The 22,039-nt window shown below is 31.4% G+C and overlaps 4 protein-coding genes across 5 annotated transcripts in view; 3 read left to right on the top strand and 1 right to left on the bottom strand.

The window, feature by feature from the left end:
• The window catches only part of LOC127747706 (tryptophan aminotransferase-related protein 4-like), a 1,169-nt gene extending 389 nt beyond the window's left edge, over positions 1–780 (top strand). Inside the window, exons 2-3 of the mRNA XM_052261887.1 lie at positions 392–689; positions 736–780. Of these exons, the coding sequence (XP_052117847.1) occupies positions 392–689; positions 736–780 (343 nt within the window). The remainder of the gene's footprint in view (positions 1–391; positions 690–735) is intronic.
• A 1,109-nt stretch (positions 781–1,889) lies between these two features.
• LOC107491462 (tryptophan aminotransferase-related protein 3) lies at positions 1,890–3,700 on the top strand. The gene is given in 4 exon segments (XM_052261886.1): positions 1,890–1,939; positions 2,554–2,744; positions 2,747–2,830; positions 3,489–3,700. Coding segments are annotated over 4 exon segments (537 nt in total).
• Positions 3,701–10,815: 7,115 nt separating this feature from the next.
• LOC107491599 (protein GIGANTEA) lies at positions 10,816–17,275 on the top strand. Of its 2 annotated transcripts, none has more exons than XM_016112475.3 (15): positions 10,816–11,037; positions 11,521–11,732; positions 12,065–12,136; positions 12,222–12,276; positions 12,403–12,545; positions 12,739–12,995; positions 13,232–13,290; positions 13,500–13,740; positions 13,826–13,976; positions 14,077–14,286; positions 14,396–15,931; positions 16,025–16,093; positions 16,233–16,451; positions 16,532–16,624; positions 16,855–17,275. In XM_016112475.3, the coding sequence occupies exons 2-15, from the start codon at positions 11,646–11,648 to the stop codon at positions 17,143–17,145; spliced, it is 3,483 nt and encodes a 1,160-aa protein (XP_015967961.1). In that variant the 5' UTR covers positions 10,816–11,037; positions 11,521–11,645; the 3' UTR covers positions 17,146–17,275. The 2 variants fall into 2 exon arrangements, with proteins under 2 accessions (XP_015967961.1, XP_015967962.1); XM_016112476.3 differs by having other exon boundaries at positions 11,479–11,732.
• A 1,003-nt stretch (positions 17,276–18,278) lies between these two features.
• On the bottom strand, positions 18,279–21,872 carry LOC107491600 (UDP-rhamnose/UDP-galactose transporter 6). Its single transcript, XM_016112479.3, has 6 exons — positions 21,854–21,872; positions 20,358–20,603; positions 20,070–20,254; positions 19,794–19,994; positions 19,376–19,537; positions 18,279–18,963 (listed from the first exon to the last, which is right to left on the bottom strand). The coding sequence occupies exons 2-6, from the start codon at positions 20,485–20,487 to the stop codon at positions 18,673–18,675; spliced, it is 969 nt and encodes a 322-aa protein (XP_015967965.1). The 5' UTR covers positions 20,488–20,603; positions 21,854–21,872; the 3' UTR covers positions 18,279–18,672.
• Between the last annotated feature and the right edge of the window lie 167 nt (positions 21,873–22,039).

The raw sequence follows: 22,039 nt of genomic DNA, 5'->3' as shown, positions 1-22,039 counted from the left end.
AATTTTTGGACTGAATTTTATTTGTATTTTTATTTTTAGTATTGTGAAAAAATTAAAAATAATAAAATTTTATTTTTATTTCTATTTTATATTTTTTTTATAAAATTTTGAAAACAAAAATACTACTAAAAACAATAAACCAAATGCACCTTAAGTTTTCGTTTCCTAACTTGTTTATGCTTTTTATATATTTTTATAATGGTAAAATTCAACTTCATGTGCCATTTTTTAAGTTAATAAAAAAAACCGCCTATTTTATTATTTTTTTAACCTATTGCTTTTGGAATTGAGGATAAACAACATAAGCTTAAATATTAGTGATCAAGTCATATATATGTATCTTATTATGATTATTTAATGATGATATATGTTATTTATTATAATATTGCAGCGGGGAATTAAATATATTTGAGCCATTTTGGAGGGAGCATGCAAGAAAAAGTTCAGTGTTGGTATCAGGGTGGCATAGAATGAGATACAATTATAGTGATGGATCATCAATTTCTCCATTGCTGGTGAAGAATATAAGAAAACTACATGAGATTGTTGGAAATGCAATCACTAATGAAAGGTACATTGTGTTTGGAAGTGGTTCAACACAACTTATCAATGCCGCAGTTTATGCATTGTCTCACAAATCATCATTATTGGATCCAGCAAAAGTACTCAACACATCTCCATATTGTCCTGTAAGCTTATCTATTAATATTCTTTTTTTTCTTCTATTTGTTATAGGTAGAAATTCGTACGCAATTGTTTTCGTATGAAGTTGATATTTGATGAGAACTGTTAGATAATTTGATAAGTTTGACTAAATTATCATATAATAATTTTTAATTATAAATTTCATATAAAAATAATTGCACGTAAATGTTTACTTTTTATTATATGTTTAGGGTTTGTCAGTTTTCTTATATTTAACAATCGCGACTTATACAATATTTTGGCATATTATTTTTGTGGCGATTATAAATCACTACAAATTAAGAGATTAAAAAAACTTAGAAACCCACGGTAAATTTTTTTTATATAAAATAGGATAAATTATATTCATTTTTTTTAAGTTTATCAAAAATACATACATCACTTTTTTATTTGACCAGTGTATGCTCACCTCCGTTCTATTGCAATATTAAATTGAAATTGTATTAGAAATAGGTGATAAAAAGTAATTATGCATTGAAAATTCACAAAGACAAAATAATAATTACAAAAACTTTTTTTAATTAATAACGTTGATATGAATGATATTTTTTCCATTTAAAAATATAAATAAAATAAAATAAAATAAAAAGTTTATCAAACACACATATAAGAATATATATATGTTAATTACATTAATACAAAAATAATCTAAGTGTATTATGTAGACGTGCAGTTGGTATAATACATAGGAAATAAATGTATACTAGTCAAATAAATTAAAGGAGTCACATACGTAAATTTAATAAACCTCAAAAGGGAGGTACAAGTGTAATTTACCCTATAAAATAACGAGTAGAATAATATTTTAAAAATAAACTAAAATGTTCTAACAAACTAATAAATAATATAATTCATTAATAATAAGTAACATCCTAACTGATCCTATATATATATGTCAATATGTGATGACAATTTATTTTTATTCCTTTGTGGCACAGCTGTTTAGAAAACAAACAGAGTTCTTTAACTCAAGATATTATACATATGAAGGGGATACAAGACCGTGGAAGAAAAAGTTACATAACATGACATCAAGGTTCATTGAGTTTGTGGTCTCACCTAATAATCCAGATGGGTTATTAACTAAGGCTGTTCTTAAAGGCCCTAATGTTAAAACCATTCATGATCTTGTCTATTATTGGCCACATTTCACTCCTATTCCTTCTCCTGCTGATGAAGATCTCATGATATTTTCTAATTCCAAGCTCACAGGCCATGGTAGCAATAGATTTGGGTAACATTATTAATATATACTAACTTATATATATTATTTTATAACAGTAATATAATTCTAGTACATATATATAGTGACGGTTTTTAATGTTTTTGTGGCGGTTTTAAATAACTATGTTATGATACTACTTTTTCTAAAAATTTAAGTTGATAGAATATAATATATGAATGAATATATCTCTAACAAACTATATATTGTTTCAAAATTTCTACAATTCTTAATGTGTCAAAACCTACCCTTATTAGTTATTACATTTATTTTGATTTTTGAGCAATTAGGGTTTAGGATTAAAAACCGTCGCAATATATTAACACAACTAGAAAATAGATTAATACAGACAGATTTAGTCTTTATTACAGACGAATTTTCTATCTGTAACCGCTTCCCACGAAAAAAATTAATTTTTTCGACAAAATTATGGACGGATTTTTTTTCCGTCTGTAATTTATGCTAATTCATTTTTTTATTTTTCGACAAAAAAATTCTCTAAAATTTCGTATGTATTTTTTGGAATAAAATCAGTCGAAAAATATCCGTCTATAATAACTAATTTTCTAGTAGTATAAAGGTGTTATATTTTTAAAATATATGATATATTATTGGTGCCATTACATATGGGCAATAGTGAAGGATGAAGGTGTATACAAAAAGATGGAAGAGTATATACAAATTAACACCATGGGAGTTTCTCGAGAGGCTCAGCTAAGAGCATTAAAGTTACTCAATGTGGTTCTTGAAGGAAATGCTAAACCCTTCTTTCAATTTGGATATGCGACAATGAGGTATCGATGGACAAGGCTTAAACAAGTTCTAAGTCTAATCGTTTTACCGTACAGAAATTATCTCGTAAATATTGCTCATTTTACAAAACATTCAAATATCCTACACCAGGTATATCATGTTAATTATCAAACCTATTTTTTCAATAAATTTAAAATAATTAAACAGTTCGATCAATAATTTACTGATTAAACTGATAGTAAATAGTTCACTTGTCAATTATCGATTTTGTTTTCATAACTATACTTTATACATTAGCTAATAATCAAATTCATTTTATCATTAGTCTTATATTAGTGACCTAGCCTGCCTTTTCAATTTTAATTATGTCTACTAGTATAATGTTACACATAAAATTTAATTTCATATAAATAAATTCACGAATAGTTTTTTATCAAAAAGTTTTAGTGATCTACAATTTTAATCAAATTTAGTCATTATTCAACTAGCAGGTATCATTCTTTTTTAAATGTCTCACTCACGCGATATAAAACTTCATTTCTATCGCTCGTTTCTTTTTAAATATTAGTTATTTGCTGGTGCAAATTTTGAAAAAGTATTGATTTTTAGCATTGTCAATTTCTCATTATATATTAGCTAGAAGTTTAATTATTATTTATTTATTTCACCAAATAGTAGAAGATTTTGAGCTAGTTAATTAATAATCAAAGTAGTTGAAACTTCTTAACACATGAATATATATGTCCTTACAATATTCTAATAATATTCTATTTTATGTTTCAATTTTGGTGATCATAATCATATATAGCCTATGCATGGATGAAGTGTGAGAGAGAAGAAGACAAGAATTGCTATGAAACTCTGAAAGCTGCTGGAATCAGTTGCCACCCTGGCAATTATTTCAGTGCAGATGATCGCTTGGCACGTGTAAGTATCTCTAGAAGCCAAGATGATTTTGAGATACTACTCAACAAACTCATATATCTTGTTGCTAGGGATGGAATTAACCATAGTATATAATCCAAGATAACTAATTAGTAATAATAATAATGATATGTTAGGAATATTGTCCGACTTTGTTCCCATGCATCTTGCTGTAATAAAGAAGGTGCAGTCGATTTCACGTAAAGTTAATATTTAAGAGCTGTTAGATAATTTGACTAATTTGAATAAATTTTTATTTAACGGTTCTCAAGTATCAACTTCACGTGAAGTTGACTGCACTTAAATTTTCACCAATAAAAAAATAAAACTAAAGTGCAGTCGATTTCACGTAAAGTTAACTGTTGAGAACCGTTAAATTATTTGACTGATTTGACTAAATTTTTATTTACCAACTCTCAACTATCAACTTCACATAAAATCAACTGCACTAAGTTTTCACCGTGTAAACAAGCAGGTTAAATATAAGAAAACTAATTATTAGGAGGGTAGCCAATTAGAGTTAACTAATTAATCTAACTAATTAAATTGGAAGTCTATATATTATATACAACTTTTTATTATTCTAATTTTTTTAATTTTAAAATTAAAAATATAAAGAATTGATTTGAGTTCGCTTATATTATAGTTTTCTAAATTTTTTTTATATTCAAATTTTCATTAATCTCGTTGTCACTGCCAAAAAATTTTATAATAAGTACATATCCGATTTTAATTTTAATGTACTATTAATTGTAAAGTATTATGTATACCCGATTATATACTGTCATGTTAATAAATATAACTGTTTTTAGGTTAGTTATTTGAATGAAGAGCTTAGCTGGCTAACAAAGTTGTAAAAACAAAAATGATTGGTTTTGGACATAATTATATATTAACGTATATGCATATATTTAATTAAATTAAATAGAAAGCAAGTCAAACATAAACATCGTAAAAGTTTTTGTTCTATATAACTTTTGTATGATGTATGAACCGTCCAAAACCATTATTTTATAATATAATAACAATAATATGCATCAACGACCGACCCACAAAAATAAAGTGACCATGATATGGATGTGCATTAACTGGTTGAACTTGAACCAATGTGATTGTAACACGATGCTACATTATTATTCAACCTTTCTCATTATCTTATTTTGTTTCATCTTAAAACCGTGCAAGTTAATTATTACTTTGTTCTGTGACATTATTATTGCAATTGACACGTGTCCCGATTATGTTATTTGCTTTTGGTTATTATGTGGCTCCGATCGATAGTCAAAAAATTCTTGTAATCCCTCTAGAAATTTCCTCAATCAAAATCATCATATTAAGATGAGTAATTAGTTCTTAAAATATCTTATTAGTGGGGTTGATGATGCAAACCATGATCCATAGTCATTCTAGCTTGCCATCACATAACATCATCAAAGATTTTATACATATTAAAAAGGAATAATATATATATATATATGTTAATAAATATGTGTAGCTAATAATATATTTAATATTTTAACAAGAAGAATTATATTTTTTACTCTATATTTAATTAGTAAGAGAAAATTAATGATGTGTTAGGTTTGTTATTTTATTTTTTCTTTTACTTAATATAATATCTAAAATCAATCACAAGTCTATACTAAGGCAGAGTGTGCATATAAATTAAGACGATTAAATTCTCACAGTAATCATTTAAATTTATAGTCTTAAATTCAAAATTTATTATATTAATTTTTGAAATTTAATTCTAAAAATTATATTAATTTTTTGGATAATTTTTTAATATTAAATCAGCAAATAAAATATTAAATTAGCTCTAACTTATTATACTAGATACAAAATTAAATGGTATCGCATTGTTTTGATACTTAAATAAAAAAATAAAAAATGAATAAAAATTTATATGATGTATAAATAATGGTACTATTATTTTATTTTTTAAAATGATTTTTATTTTTATTTTGATTAAATGTTAAAATAAAATAAAATCATTTAATCTTATATCTATATAACAAATTAAAACTAACTTAGTATTTTATTTGTTAATTACTAAACGTCAAAAAAATCTAAAAATTAATATGATGTCTGGGACTAAATTTTAAATTTAAATAACTAAAATAATAAAAATTAATACTCGTTAGTTTGGGAAATTGCATTAACATGAATGGCACGTTGGAATGCAAGTGGGACCACATATGGGAAGGTACTTGGTAATAAGACGCATTGCCTTTTCTTTTACACTGTTTGGTTTAAAGGAAATTAAGTGAAAAAAAATATATAGGGATGAAAAATAGATAAAAAAATAACTTTTTTATTGTTTGGATCAGGATAAAAAATTGAGAAAAAAAAGTGGTATAGAACTATTCAAAAATTTTTTTCTCAGACATGAGGTGATGAAAACTGATAGAAAAAGTACAAACAATAATAAAAATATAAATTTATTTTTGGTTTAAGAGAGAAAGCAAAATTTTTAATTTTATTTTCTTTTCAATTTCAAAATACATCTCCTCTTCTTTTAGTTTTATTATCGTTGTCAACAATGTGGTAATTTTACTATTGTCGTCTACAATACTACCGTAGTATCATTATCATTGTGACAGTTCTGTCATAACTTTATCTCTTCTTTTTTAAAATGAAGGTGAGTCATTTTTCAGACTTTATAGTTTATCCTAAAATAAAATAAAATAAATTATCATTGCACATAATTTGTCAATTTCTTTCATTTTTCAACTGAGAAGTTATTATGATTTTATATTTCCTAGATGATTGTTATATTTATAGTAAAAAAAAAATCTATTCTTTCTTCTCTGTTTTTAAACAAGTCCTTCTTTGTATCCAGAAATCCAACGATCTTTAAATTTATGTTTTATTGCATAAATTCATGTTTCTTCCAATTTTTTTTTTAAATGGATAGGTCTTTAGTACTTGTTGGAGACGCGAAGGAAATAATCTGATGTTGAGACTGTAAGATAGAACATGGTGCGTTCAAAAATAAGATTGACTCACAAGCAGATTTATATACTCAGATAAAGATTAAATGTTTAAGAATTAAATATTTTTCAGTATTTAATTGATTTTTGGGTTCACCAATAATCGAGTTCTTGACTTTTTGAATCTAGAACTCTAATACCATGTCATGATACCACTCATCCCAAAAGGTTCAACTGATGGGAAAAAATAATACTATTGATTATATCTCTAATACTTTCTAAACCTTTATTATACACATTGTACAAATATTCCATTGACTCTTTATACTTTCTTTTTTAGATATAATTGATATTTGGTAAAAACTTAAACATTGTTTTTTTAACTTAATTGAGTACTGACAGACTAGATATTATAATTGAGTTTAAATTGATGTTTCTTTTGCAAACTTAAGATGTTATATTTTAATTATTTTCATATCACTTCATTCCATCTTAACATTTCTCATGGTTTTATAAAATAATTTAGACAATCTATCTATTTTTTGGAGTTAAAAATCAATGCATTAATTAATTTCAAACTTTTTATCATAAGCATTCATAATTAGTAGAGTCTTGAGGCTATTCACGATGGACCATAAGAATCAGGTTTAGGTCTCTTTGTCGCTTTCCGTAGAAGAAGACAGAGTCACCTTTGAACCTTGAAGTAGCGCTCGAAGAATGAGCCGTGCAAAAACGCGGGGATATACATCTAGCGGTAACCAGTACCTTTTATAGGGGTCTTTAATGCATTAGCAAATTTCGGCTTTTGTCGAAGTCTCGTTTGGCAGTCGGTCTCACCCATCTCATAATTTTGATCGAAACGCTAGCTAGAGATTTTACTAGAAAGTCAAAAGGGGTTTACCACACTAGCTAGCAAGATTGCTTTTGAATCAAAAGACGTTACAATTAGTAAGGATGGCAACACCACCTAAATTCGCGGATACCCACCCGTCTCTACTCGTTCGGAGCGGGTAATTACCTGCCCTACACCGGGGCGAGTTCTTGGGTAGGGCGGAAAGCCGTGTTTAAGTAATACCCGCCTCGGTATATATATATATAATATATATAATTTTAATATATAATGTGTAATATATATAAAATCATTAGTAAAATAATTAATAGTATTATATCATATTTAAATTTTTACCTTAATTATGTTATGTATGTGATGATGGTTATATAAATTTTAAAATTTAATTTAATTTATTGAATTTTAATAATTATAAGGACGAATAAGGATAGGATAGGTACCTAGAGATGAGTTAGGGTTCAACATTTTACTACACGCATGTAGGAATTGAGCGGGTTCTATGTATGTTATTGTAGGGTGGAGCAGGACGGAGCAGGTAGAGCAAAAATCCACCCATATCCGTCCTGTTCCCACCCCTAATTCATAGGTAAAAGTTTGGGAATTAAGGTGCTAAGATACAGGGTATCTTTAAAAATAAGGTTAAATGTTTAGAAATTAAATCTTTTAGTATTTGAATTAAATTGGTAGTAGATATATATGTCATAGTTGAATTGGCATAGACTGAAAACGGATTGGATATATAGCTTTTGGGAATGTATCTTGGTGTATTATTGGCTCAGATCAATAGAACTAGAGTAAAAGATGAATAGGTTTTTGACCTTTTTAAATGTAGATATTTTTGTTCCTCAAAATTAAAAAATACATTTAAATCTCTCACCTTATAGAACGCATGACAATTATACCCTTCTGTTGAATTGGAACTCAAAATAGCAACGGAAAATACTGACTTAAAAGGGTAGAAACTGAGCTGTCTATTTTGGTTGATGATGTGGATGAAAACAAATTATTAATGGACAAATTAAATCTTTATACTTCAAATTGTTAATGGATAATGTAAAAATTTTTTTTCCTTTCTTTATTTATTTTTCTTTCATCCAAATAACACACAAATTTTTTTTTTTAATCTTACATCTAAACAAAGTGGTAGGTGGCAATAATTTTTTAAGAGAAAAAAAAAAGAAAAAAAAGAAATGGTGTTTAATTAAAGACACAAGATCAGATGGTAACATGTGATTGGAGCACCTAATATCAAGTGGCTGATCTAGTTAACTGAACTCTGATCCATTTGGCCATCATGAAAGTATCTTGGGCTATGCTATTTTATACCAAACCACACAAGATATTTTCGACATGCTCACATTCTTGTTGACTTCTGTCAACCTAACCACTTATGGTTTGGATAGAGAAAAAAATTTGAAAAAGTGATAAATAAAAAACATTTATGAAAACACTTTTTTATTGGAGGCGTTAAGACTTAAGATTAAATTATTTTTGAGTGGTATTTGAAAAAAGAGAGTGGAAGTTAAATAACAAAGAATATCCGAAACTAAAATGGTTTGACTAATAGCTAATTATTAAATTATATATTCAATTTCACACCAAGGGAAAAATATTAGTTATGATCAATTTTAGAAATTCTATTAAATATTTTCATGGGATTATGGTGCTAATTAATAATTAAAATAAAATTTAAGTTTTTAGAAAGCTTCAAGTGTTTCAGATTATTATATACTGAATTGCAAAATTAAAATTAAGATTTTATTTTAGCCCAAAAGAGGTCCAAAAGAAAAGTTTATACAAGTGTGGTACTCAAGTTCTAAAATCCAGTGACATCAATCCAAAGCAGCAAGCACGTTCTAATTCTAAATGCAACAAAAAATTTCGGTAAAATTTAACCACAAAACACGTTCTGAATCCTCAATTTAAACAATATTTGAAGGTCGATTTATTTATATTCAGATAATTAAAGAAAATTGGATTTTTATTCTTAATTCATTTAACCTTTTTTAAAGCACAAATGGATGAGACTTCACTAAACTTTCAATATAGCTTGCATTGTTTGTTCCATATATATTATATAATACCTAGAAAACTCGCCTCACACAATTGAAATTAAAAAAAATAATAATAATAAAAGAATATAATAATATTCCTTCGTCGAAATTTGTCTATGTTACGAAATATTAAAACTTTAAAAGGGATAATTATCTTGTTAATAGTTTATCAATTTAAAAATAAACCTTTTTTTTTTAATTTAAAGACCATGATAATTTTATTTTATTACTTAACATTTCAATGATCTTCATAGATATTTTAAAAGCTATATGATTATTTAAATATAAACATCACGAGACAATTATTAATATACTTGCTCCTTCAGTATATTATACTTTTACAAAAGAAATTAAAAATTTTAAATGTTGTGTCATATAAAGTCTGGTTTTTTTAGTAATGAAAACTTTTGACGTGTTATCCAGCATTATGGAATGGTGAATATATTTTTTATTTATATGATTTTTTTTAAAATTAAAAAAGCAAATCAAAGCTTTCGATTTGACTTTTTTTTAAATTTCTATAGAAATCTGAAACTCAGATTTATTAAAGAAGAAAAAAAATCTAAAAGTATGATTTAAGTGAGTATACAAATCTAACTAAAATTAAAATGTACTTAAATAATAAATTTAATGGTCTAATTTATATTTTCTACGTCAAAATTAAATACATCATACTCCAATAATATTATAAAATACCATTTTTTTTAAATTATATTTGTTATTGCATAATTATAAAATTAAACAAGATACAATGTATTATAAATCAGGATCTTTTAACCAATTCTAAAATGTGCTCATCAAATGGTATGTTGATATTCAAAGTGAATATTTAAAAAAATAAAAAATAGTATAAATTTAGTTTTAATTAAAATTTTTTTGTAAACCATGAAAAATTAAGAAATAATATTTATATATTTTAAATAGTAATAGAATAAATAAATTTTTTATCTTTAGTTAAAAAATTAAACAACAAAAATATTTTCACTAACATAAAAAATAACAATTCAAAAAGATTTAAAAAAATCAAAACAAAAAACAGAAATTTTTAATCCATGCATTGCACAGGTCTTGTGCTAATACTTTTACAAAATACATTGCAGTGTTATATAAATATCATAAAGAATTAAATAAGAAAACATGTGAATACGTGTAATATTTTATAATTTTAGAAGAGATGAATAAAAATGTTGGAGGCACATGATGATGTTAAGAATTCATGCATGCATGTAAAAGAGAAGATGGATGATATATGGCACTGTGGAGAAAGATGACGTGGCAAACAGTGGGTATGAGGCATGAGGAAAATATCATTGCCACGTGTGCAACAAAATCTAAGCTTCTAAGAACTCTTAAAAGATCTTCTCTTCTCACAGCCTCTGTTTTCAATCTCTCTCCCTCCCACACACAAACCATATGCTGCCATCTATTACCAACTTCTCAAGTATTTCCCTTTTTATCTTCCATGAAATATTTTCATAAAAGGGTCCAAGAAATCAAAGCCAAAATCCAATTTTTGCAGCTGCAAAATTCCACCTGCTGAATTCGAATCTCTGTTTCTTAAGAAATCAGTCCTGTTCAGTACATAGAAGTGATCAGGTATATAATTTGAATTTCTTTTCTGCACTTTTTTTTTAATAATTTGGGTTTTCTTCCATTTCAGTTCTTAGTATCTGTGTTGATTCCTGAACTGCTTTTTTTTTAAGGAAAAAAATATCTGGTGTGAATCTGATATTTTTTTTAAGATATTTGAGCATTAGTTTTCTCTGAATTTGATTTTCATTTTTTTTGACCAAATTATGGAAATTAGATGAACAGTTTGATGTCAAAGGAAATTGAATGATAAACCTTGAAAGTTTCGGTCTCATTAATGCTCTATTCTGTTTGGCATTACTCTGTTTCAGAATTTTCTCTAGTTTTTCATTATTTTAATCTCTCATTCAATTTGAAAAAACATAAAAAAGTGTTTTTTTTTTAATTATTATGTTTTTATTTCTTCTACTTTTTGCTCATCATATTGATGTTGCACTGAATTCTCAGTGATGGACACTTAAAGGGAAAATATGTTGGCATGGTAAACAGGGGATGTTGAATTACGATATTTTAATTCTTGATTGGTAGCCGATTTTGGCTGGAATTTGTATTAGTGATAATAGAAGCAGAAAGAGAATACCTTCAAAATACTTTGAGAATAGATTTCTACTTCAATGGCTGGTGCCAGTGAAAGGTGGATTGATCGTCTTCAGTTTTCCTCATTGTTCTGGCCACCCCCTTTAGATGAACAACAACGAAAGGTACCATCTTAATAATTATTACTCCTCCATTTCGAAATATCTGTCGCTTTGGAAATTCGATATGTTACCAATTCAATGTATCCATATACAAGTTATATCAAGGAACACGAATTATGAATGTACCAAGTTTCTAAAATGAGTGATATTTCGGAAGTAGGGACTATTTAAGCTCGACTTTCATCTCGAATATTTAGTACTAAAAATATTTCTAGAATCTAGTTGTGAGCAATTTTAAGTCATCAACAATATAAACAATATTATAGCTTATGATAGCTCATCATTTTTCTTCCATTTTCTAGAGTTTTTTGACATGTTAATCTGGCTTTTCGTAGGATCAAATTGCTGCTTATGTAGAGTATTTCTGTCAATTTACTTCGGAACAATTTCCAGATGATATTGCTGAGGTATAATTTATGCACTTGCTGCCTATATTTATGGATAAACCTTTGATGTGTGTGTAGTACTCAGTGGTCTGTGTTGCTTTGACAGTTGATCCGCAATCGTTATCCGTCTAAGGAAACACTCCTTTTTGATGATGTTTTAGGTATTTATCCTTTAACTCATTGGTTTTAAAAATTATGGTTGTCTTGACAACAATATGGTTACAATGAATAGATGATTATTTCTTGCATGAATAATTCCTTGTTTATGTTTTGACATGTGCATCCAGCTGTACTTGTTCTTCATCATCCGGAGCATGGGCACGCGGTTGTGCTTCCAATTATTTCATGTATTATAGATGGTACGCTAGTCTATGATAAGACTAGTCCTCCATTTGCTTCTTTCATATATTTAGTCTGCCCAAAAAGTGAGGTATAATCCCTTGGCTTATACTCACAAGCTAAGTTTCTGGTTTGTACAATGCAGCTGCAAATTATTCATGTCACGAAACTGTTATGTTAGAATCTTCGAACTGCTTCTTACTATATTATTCAATCAGCTTCAGTATTTGCAAAGATGTTCACCATCAACCTTTTTGTTTCTTTTTTACTGTCTAATTTTACAGAACGAATACTCAGAACAATGGGCTCTGGCATGTGGCGAAATTTTGCGTATCTTAACTCATTATAACCGCCCCATATACAAAACGGAAAGAATTGGTGCTAGCAGCAGCTATGCATCAACTAGTGATTCTGTTGGAAAGGAAACTGGTCATAATACATTGTCACAGCAAGAGAGAAAACCTATAAGGCCCTTGTCCCCTTGGATAACTGATATATTGCTGGCTGCGCCTTTAGGCATTAGAAGCGACTATTTCCGATGGTAAGTATAACATTTTAAGCACAAATTCATAGGTGGTTTCTTTTTGTTCTTCTCCAAATTTGTGTTTGAATTGACTTTGCTGTATACAAAATAGCTTTTGCGATTGGAAGAGGCTTTATAATGATGAAAAAAGTGACTATTTCTCTTGGTTGACATATATAGTTGAACTAAGTTGGTTGTCTTTAGCTCGATTTAATGTTTGCTTAAGTCAGTGGATCATTGCCATGTATTAACAGGTGCAGTGGTGTAATGGGGAAATATGCTGCCGGAGGTGAACTCAAGCCGCCTACAAGTGGTATGCTATATGTTACACTTGATTTCTAATCTAGAATTCGACATAACAGTTAAGAATTTGGTCTTGCATTTCCAACTAATTATCATTGAACAAGTATAAACTTTGTTTATGATTTTGATTCACTAACAAAAAAAGAAACTTATAATTTGAAGAGGAATCTCTCACTTCATAGAAGTGTTGTTCTAAATTGTGATTTCTCTTCATTGTAGCTTCTTCCCGTGGTTCCGGGAAGCATCCTCAGCTCATGCCTTCGACTCCAAGATGGGCGGTTGCCAATGGTGCCGGTGTTATATTAAGTGTTTGTGATGATGAAGTTGCTCGCTACGAGACTGCTACTTTAACTGCTGTTGCTGTCCCTGCACTTCTACTTCCTCCACCTACTACAGCTTTGGATGAGCATCTTGTTGCTGGATTACCGGCACTAGAACCATATGCACGATTATTTCACAGGTTATTATTCTTCACTCGATACCTTTCTCGTCTTTTTTGTTGTTCATGGAAGCATCTGCCTTAGCAAATTTTTATGATTATGTAGATATTATGCCATTGCCACTCCAAGTGCCACGCAAAGGCTTCTTCTTGGGCTCCTAGAAGCACCGCCGTCATGGGCTCCAGATGCACTAGATGCGGCTGTTCAACTTGTAGAGCTTCTTCGAGCTGCTGAAGATTTTGCTTCTGGAATAAGGGTAAGCTCTATAATGTTGACACACAGAGTTCTAATTGAAAACTATGTGAAAGCTGTGAAATGAACTAACCAGTTCTTTCTCTCTGTAAATGGTAACTTAGCTTCCAAGGAATTGGATGCATTTTCATTTCTTGCGCGCCATAGGGACTGCAATGTCCATGAGAGCTGGTGTAGCTGCTGATGCTGCTGCGGCTTTGCTTTTCCGTATACTTTCACAGCCTGCATTACTTTTTCCGCCACTTCGGCAAGTTGACGGCGTGGAAGTTCAGCATGAACCGATGGGTGGATATATTTCTTCCTACAGAAAGCAGGTTCTTTTCATCTTCATAAGTTACCTCCTTTTCTTTTTCTCATTCGGTATAGAGTGTAGAATACACTCTTTATGCATAATTAAGATCTTCAATTTGCATTGCTTATCAGATTGAAGCTCTTGCAGCTGAAGCTACAGTTGATGCTACGGCCCAAGGCATTGCATCAATGCTTTGTGCCCATGGTCCAGAGGTTGAATGGAGAATTTGCACCATTTGGGAAGCAGCTTATGGCCTTATTCCCTTGAATTCTTCGGCAGTTGATCTTCCAGAGATTGTGGTTGCATCCCCACTGCAACCTCCGATACTCTCATGGAATTTGTACATACCTCTACTTAAGGTTCTGGAGTATCTTCCCCGTGGAAGCCCTTCGGAAGCATGTCTCATGAAAATATTTGTTGCTACAGTTGAAGCTATTCTTCAGAGGACATTTCCAATGGAGTCCACTGGTGAACAAAACAGAAAAAGTAGGTACCATTTTGGTGTGGGGTCTGCCTCCAAGAACCTTGCAGTGGCTGAACTAAGGACTATGGTTCATTCGCTTTTCTTGGAATCATGCGCGTCGGTAGACCTTTCTTCGCGCCTATTATTTGTTGTGTTAACAGTTTGTGTTAGTCATGAAGCTCAATTCAATGGTAGCAAGAAGCCAAGAGGTGAAGATAATTATTCAGCTGAGGAAATCATTGAGGATTTACAAGCAATATCTGAAAGTCAGAAAGAAACAAAGAATAGGAGAAAGAAGAAGCAAGGTCCGGTGGCAGCTTTTGATTCTTATGTTCTGGCTGCAGTTTGTGCTCTTGCCTGTGAGCTTCAGTTGTTCCCCTTGGTTCCACGTGGGGGCGATAATTCGGTTGTAAATAATGTGCAAGATATAGCCAAGCCGGCAAAAATGCAGGGATCTTCTGATGAGTTTCAGACCGGCATAGATTCGGCCATACGCCATACTCACAGAATTTTAGCAATTCTAGAGGCCTTATTTTCATTGAAGCCATCTTCTGTTGGCACCCCTTGGAGTTACAGCTCCAATGAAATCGTTGCGGCGGCAATGGTTGCTGCACATATTTCTGAACTATTTAGAAGGTCAAAAGCCTGCATGCATGCTCTTTCCGTTTTGATGCGTTGCAAATGGGACCATGAAATTCACTCCCGGGCATCATCATTGTATAATCTCATAGATATTCACAGCAAAGCCGTCGCGTCGATAGTTAACAAGGCAGAGCCATTGGGAGCAACCTTAGTTCATATTCCTAATTGTAAAGATTCACTTGATATTAAGAGGCAAAATCATTGCGAAACTAGTAGCTCCTTTGATCCGCGGAGGACATCTATATCCTCTTCAGTGGATTCAGCTCCTTCAGAACTTCGACACAAATCCGAGAATACATCATATCCAAAAGAATCATCAGGATCTACCTTGGGAAAAGGTGTTGCAAGTTTGCCATTAGATGCTTCTGACCTTGCCAACTTTCTTACAACGGACAGGCATATAGGATTCAGTTGCAGTACACAAATTTTTCTGAGGTCCATGTTGGCAGAGGAACAACAATTTTGTTTCTCTGTGGTGTCACTACTATGGCACAAGTTGATTGCATCTCCCGAGACTCAACCTTGCGCCGAAAGCACTTCTGCTCAACAGGGATGGAGACAGGTACTATATATTACACATACAAGACTAAATTGTATTCCCAATTTCCACTCAAAATGTCTAACATTAACCATTATGTGGTTTTATGTTATGTAGGTGGTTGATGCATTATGTAATGTTGTATCGGCATCTCCAACGAAAGCGGCTACAGCAATAGTTCTTCAGGTCCAATTTCATCCTTCTTGTGAAACTTGTATTCTATTGCCTACATTTCCAAATAAGCTTGATTTATGGAGATTGTTGTTGTTACCTTCTAATATTGCATTTGTATGATCCCTTCCCTACTGGACTTGTTTCTTGTCAGGCGGAGAGGGAATTGCAGCCGTGGATTGCGAAAGATGATGATCAAGGTCAGAAGATGTGGAGAGTTAATCAGCGGATTGTAAAGTTGATAGTGGAACTCATGAGGAACCATGACAGCATAGAATCCTTGGTAATTGTGGCGAGTGCATCGGATTTACTGCTACGAGCCACAGATGGGATGCTGGTGGATGGAGAAGATTGCACATTACCACAATTGAAGGTAACAAGTTGCAACATATGCTTCTTGTGCATTTCCATTGTCATTTGAACTCACTTTCCAAGTTTTGATAAACTGGCCAGCTATTGGAAGCAACAGCTAGAGCATTGCAGCCAGTGCTCGAGTTAGGAGACACCGGATTGGTGGTGGCTGATGGCCTTTCAAACCTGTTAAAGGTAAACAAACTTCCCTCTCTCATTGGATCTTCTAATTAGGTACTATTGAACAAGCTTTGTTGGTTTTAAACATTGGAAAAATCTGGTTCTAGACAAGACAAAACCATGTTGCTTCGCGATCAAGTTTCGTCCAAGTTTTCGGCAATAAAGCTTTTTTTGCATTGTTATATGCTCAATTTCAAGTTGCATGGATTGCTGGTTAACCAAGATTTTTGTACATACACATGCAGTGTCGCTTACCGTCTACAATCAGGTGCCTGTCTAATCCAAGTGCGCATGTCCGCGCTTTGAGCACGTCGGTTCTTCGCGACATCTTGCACAATGGCTCAGTCAGATCAACTGCTAACCCTCCAAGGAAAAATGGCATCCACAATCAGTACTTCAACTTAGATGTCATTGACTGGCATGCTGACATAGAAAAGTGCTTGAAATGGGAAGCTCAGAGTAGAATTTCACATGGATTGTCTATTGAGTTCCTTGATCTTGCTGCAAAAGAACTTGGATGTACCATTTCCATATGAAAAGAAATGGAACCATCTTGGATATGAAATTTTTTCTTTATCCCCTTTGATCGTGACTACATGTAGAAACAAACAATTTATTCTTTAGGTACTTAAAAAATGATTTCCAAATGATTGAACCTTATTTTAATTCCCCTTTCCTTTCGGCCAAACTTTCATGGAATAATATCTGCATATAATTGTCCAAAACTATTGTTCTATTTGGTGGTATTGACAGTTGACAAAAAAAATTCAATAACGAAACAAGACTACAACAATAACGACAAAGTCTTATCCCAATAGGTAGGATTGATTACAAAGATCAAACGATGTTATTGAGATATGTATTATACTTATTGGGAAATTGTTTATATGTAGATTTTTTTAAACCATTTTGTGCATGGTCTTTTTGGTTTTTTTTTTAATTTTTTCGTCACAATTTAATCATTGCATGTCCAAATTTCTTGAAATGAGGTTTTATTATTTTCTTAAGAGAAAAGGATAAATAGGTTTTTGACTTTTGATCCGCAGACATTTAAGTTTTCAAGAATTTGAAAATATATTTAAGTCCTTAATCTTAATCTTTGTGACTCCTGTTGTGCTGACTTGGTTGATACGGGATGCACACGTGAGAGAGTTTTTAAAATTGAACAAATTAGATTCAGGAATTGATATGTCTAGATTTTGAAGAGGTCAGAGATTCAAATGTATTTTTAAATCCTCAGAGATTTAAATGTCCGCGAACCAAAAAGTTAGGGATTGATTTGTCATTTTCTTTTTTCTTAATAATAGGTGCTACTCTTAACTTTTCTTTTCTTCTATTCTTATTTTTTATTTTGTTCATATGTGTTTAGTCGCTAAGCATATTCTTCATCACATTTAACTTATGTCAATATTCACCTAAGTTAAGTGTGGCATAAATGTTGACAAAAAATACATAGAAAATAAATTCAAGATAAAAATAGTGTTCTTATCTCTTATTATTCTCAGTTTTTAGTAGACAAAAATAAATTGAATAAATTTGTCCTAAAATGAAAATCTTGTTTATATCCTAAAATAAGCTATGTATTTTTATGAGAGTAACCAAATAACACCTTAGTCACAATTTTAGTCTTCCATCAACTTTGAGGAGTAAACAAAACCACATCCAGCTCTTCAAAAGATAAGAAGCTTTTATGATATCTTCACATGCCTTCATGTGCTTCTTCATAAATGAATCACAAAACCAATCTCAAAAATGCACACTATCAAAGTACATATTACAAATGATTTGTCATGAAAGAATATAAATATATTCTTCTAATTATGGTAAAGATGAGATTCTTTTTCCAAGAACCAAGAACTATAAGGAGACACCCAATATACCTCAGAATCCAAAACAAGAAATCAAATATTTAAGAATTACAATGTGGTTGGAGGCAATTGGAACCAATGAAGTTTATACTTTCAAATAATTAAGAATACTTTCCTAATATCGACTAATCTTTTGTATGCTCAACTTTTGAATATGAAACCACTAAAACACCAAAATTAGTGAATGATGTCAAACTATCTTGTTTCTGTTTTGCTGGTAGGAAGGGAGTGACTCCTACGTTCCTTTCCGCCGGGCTTCGATGACGCGTTGCCATACCAAATCATTCCAACCACAGCTATGATCATCCCAAGAACAACTTGGAGATTAAGACCCTCCTTCCCAAAGAAGAAGAATCCCATGATTAGAACAAGTATTGTCTTCATATGTCCCAGTACTTGAAAAGAGACGGCAGTGAATCTTCCGATGCAGATGAATTGGCTGAGGTTGGTACCAACAGCAATAGTGCATGACAAAATTATGAACATCTGCCAGAAACAAAGCCAGAGAAGCGTTACAAAAATGTTAACCAACATGAGAACAATGGTGAAAGTAACAACTAACAAGTTTCTTCGATTTTCACCCTAATTAATTTTATTTGCCAAAATGTGTTTCAGCTTTGCCATTAATAATCAAATTTTGCTTCGGTTGATGACATACTCTTCTGGTTAGACTTTCTATGCACAAGTGATTATAACAAAAAAGGCGATTACCTATCTAAAGGAATGAAGAATGTCTAAGTAAGTCATTTACAGAGAGCTAGAGACGCATATGCAAACAAAAGCCTTTCATATCATACCATAATGTAAATCTATAAATTCATTCACTCACTTCCTCATAAAAAAAATTAAACATGATTTAGCTTTAGGCTCAATATTTAGTTTGTTATTGAGTACTTACCAAAGAAGTAGTGTTGTAGTCATATTTATCGACTCGTTGGCTTGTTAGCCAATAATCTAGTATAGGTCCTATTAACAGTAGAGATGCAGCCTGTGCAGGTGCTGTGTGTCCCAATAGGTTGAAAGAACTTAGCGAATACTTCCGTTGAAGAAAATGAACATACTGCACATAATACATTTTGAAATTCCATGAGTACCAAGCAACAAAATATTAGGAAGAAACTTCAGATATCGACATGACAATACATAGAAGACAGGAGTAAAAAGCTGGTTGAAACATGAAAACGATCTCCATAACAGAATGATAAGAAAAAAGAATTTGTAAGGGAACAGAAACATAACATAGACAACAATTTAGCTAAATATGCCATTAAAATTCAATATAGACTTCACATAAAAAAGAGGAATGTCATACGTACATATTGTTGCAAAGAAGTGCTCCACACTGCTATAAAGGCAGCAATGAATCCTTTTGTGTTCACACTCACATCAGTCACAGTGCAAACACCAACTCCCAAAAGAACAACACATATGCTCAGTTTCGTGTGTCTTGAATACCGAATCTTGTCAAAAACAACTTCCAATAGGCAGGATACAGGGATCATACTCAACTTAGCAATCTGCCAATGGTTAAAAAATAAATATAACTTCTGAAGGCATTAATGGATCACTAGCTAAAGCTCAGCCCAACTCACTTGATAGAATCCAACCGAGTTCCACATTAAACTAACGTTCATTCCGACAATAGAGAAGTTAGCAAATAGAACAAATTTCAGAAGCTCTGGCAAGGGTAAATGAGAGGGCTGGACGTATCCCATTATCCTTAGTACGAGCGTCATCAAAGTTGTAGTAACAAAGTGCAGACCTGTTAACGTAGTAGCTGTATGCAGCATAGACAAATTGTATTAGAAGAAAATAGTGTTGACGTAAGCAGATGATGACATACACAGTCATCTGTTGTGGGGGGGTGGAAGATAATTTACCAAAACTGAATCCGTAAGTGGCCATCAAAGCTTTGTTTACAATGATAACTCCAACAGAAGTGACAACATTGAACATCCATGCAGCTGCATCTGCTGCAGCCTTTTTTTCAGCCTTGCTAGTTGGAGCCATGTTTTTTCTGATCTAAAAACTTTATCACTGGCCTTTTCTAACTAATCTCCATAACATACCATCCAAATTAAATGATGTGCATCGCCCCAGTCAAGTCACTTAACAAACAAAGAAGCCTGGTAAAAAAGGAAGGTCAAGATATTCTCAGACCTAATATAGTATTCCAATGCAATTGCATCAATCATAAGCTCGGAAACAAAATAATAGATATGCTGGCAGTATCATGCATCTATGAATTTAGAAACAAACAATTCGTGGATACATCTAGCATCTGTGCAATTTGCTTTGTCCAAGTCATGAGGAAAGGCAAATTTTCATGGAAAGTTGAATGTAGATAATAAGAATGAGAAGCAAGTGCTAGGAATACAGGATTAATTGACATTTGTAAACTACAATGATGATATGCATCTGATACAATCAAGACTTGAAAACTACCATCGGCTATTTTAGGGTTTAAAAGTAAAACTAAACAACCAAGCTTATATTCTTTCAGCGCCTTTAGGCTGTGTTTGGTTAGAGTCTCCACAAAAAATGGAACCGAGACAATGGTGACAGAGATAGACAGGAAAACTGCATCTCTCTTCCTATTCCCCCCGGCTTTTGTCGCAGAACAAATATGATTAGCCTATTTCTATATTCCTTCTGAGATGTCTACCAAATGCAGCCATACTGCATTAGCTAACATCACACATCCATTTTCTCATCTCTCAACTGTGTTCTTTTGCTCAAGGGACTTTCTTTCAGCCACTACCCCAATAAATGAATGCCATGTAGAAAAACTATACTTATATATCAGCCAGCCTATGATTCCCAAAAGAATAGCATGAGCTAAGACTAAGTCAATGCCGAAATAAACCATATCCTTAAAACTAATCCAGATAGTATGGCCTTCAGTTCAGCCTATCATGATATTCTGATTTAGATCAACATTCAAAACTCCATAAAAAAGCAACTTTATCACTCAAAATTACCATCAGATCTGCAAGAAACCAATATATTCAATTTCATTCATGAAACTTTGAAGACTAAACCATCTTAACTACAATTGTAACTTCCATGTACTAAGTGAATGATGCATATCAAAAAGCAAAAGCAACAAATAAAGAAATAAAATCCATTGATCACTTTTGGCTGCATTGACATCAACCAGTATCAGTCCAAAGAGAACTGAAATTCCAGTCAATCAAAGAACCCCATAAGGAGATTTCACAATGCAAAACACCTTTGAACTCTATTGCACACCAGAAGGGGAAAAAAAAACACACTTTTTCCACATCCATCACAAACAGATCCAAAAAGGGGTCTCAGATCCAGAAGAACAGCATTGAAAACCAGCTCAAAAGTAAGAGATCAGCGAAGGAGCAACCTCGTATACACCAAGATTAGTTTATTTCTCCGCCAACATCAAATGAGAAACTTGTAACTCAATTTGAACGAGTATAACAACAGTAAGTAAAAAGATCACAACTTCAAGTGACCCTTTTGGTGGGGATGCGAATATGATGGCCAAAAACTAAAAAGGAAATTTTTTACAAAAAAGGAAAGATTAAAA

This window comes from Arachis duranensis, chromosome 5, assembly GCF_000817695.3.
Source record: "Arachis duranensis cultivar V14167 chromosome 5, aradu.V14167.gnm2.J7QH, whole genome shotgun sequence".
NCBI lineage: Eukaryota > Viridiplantae > Streptophyta > Magnoliopsida > Fabales > Fabaceae > Arachis > Arachis duranensis.
This window is presented reverse-complemented; position numbering and strand designations above follow the sequence as displayed.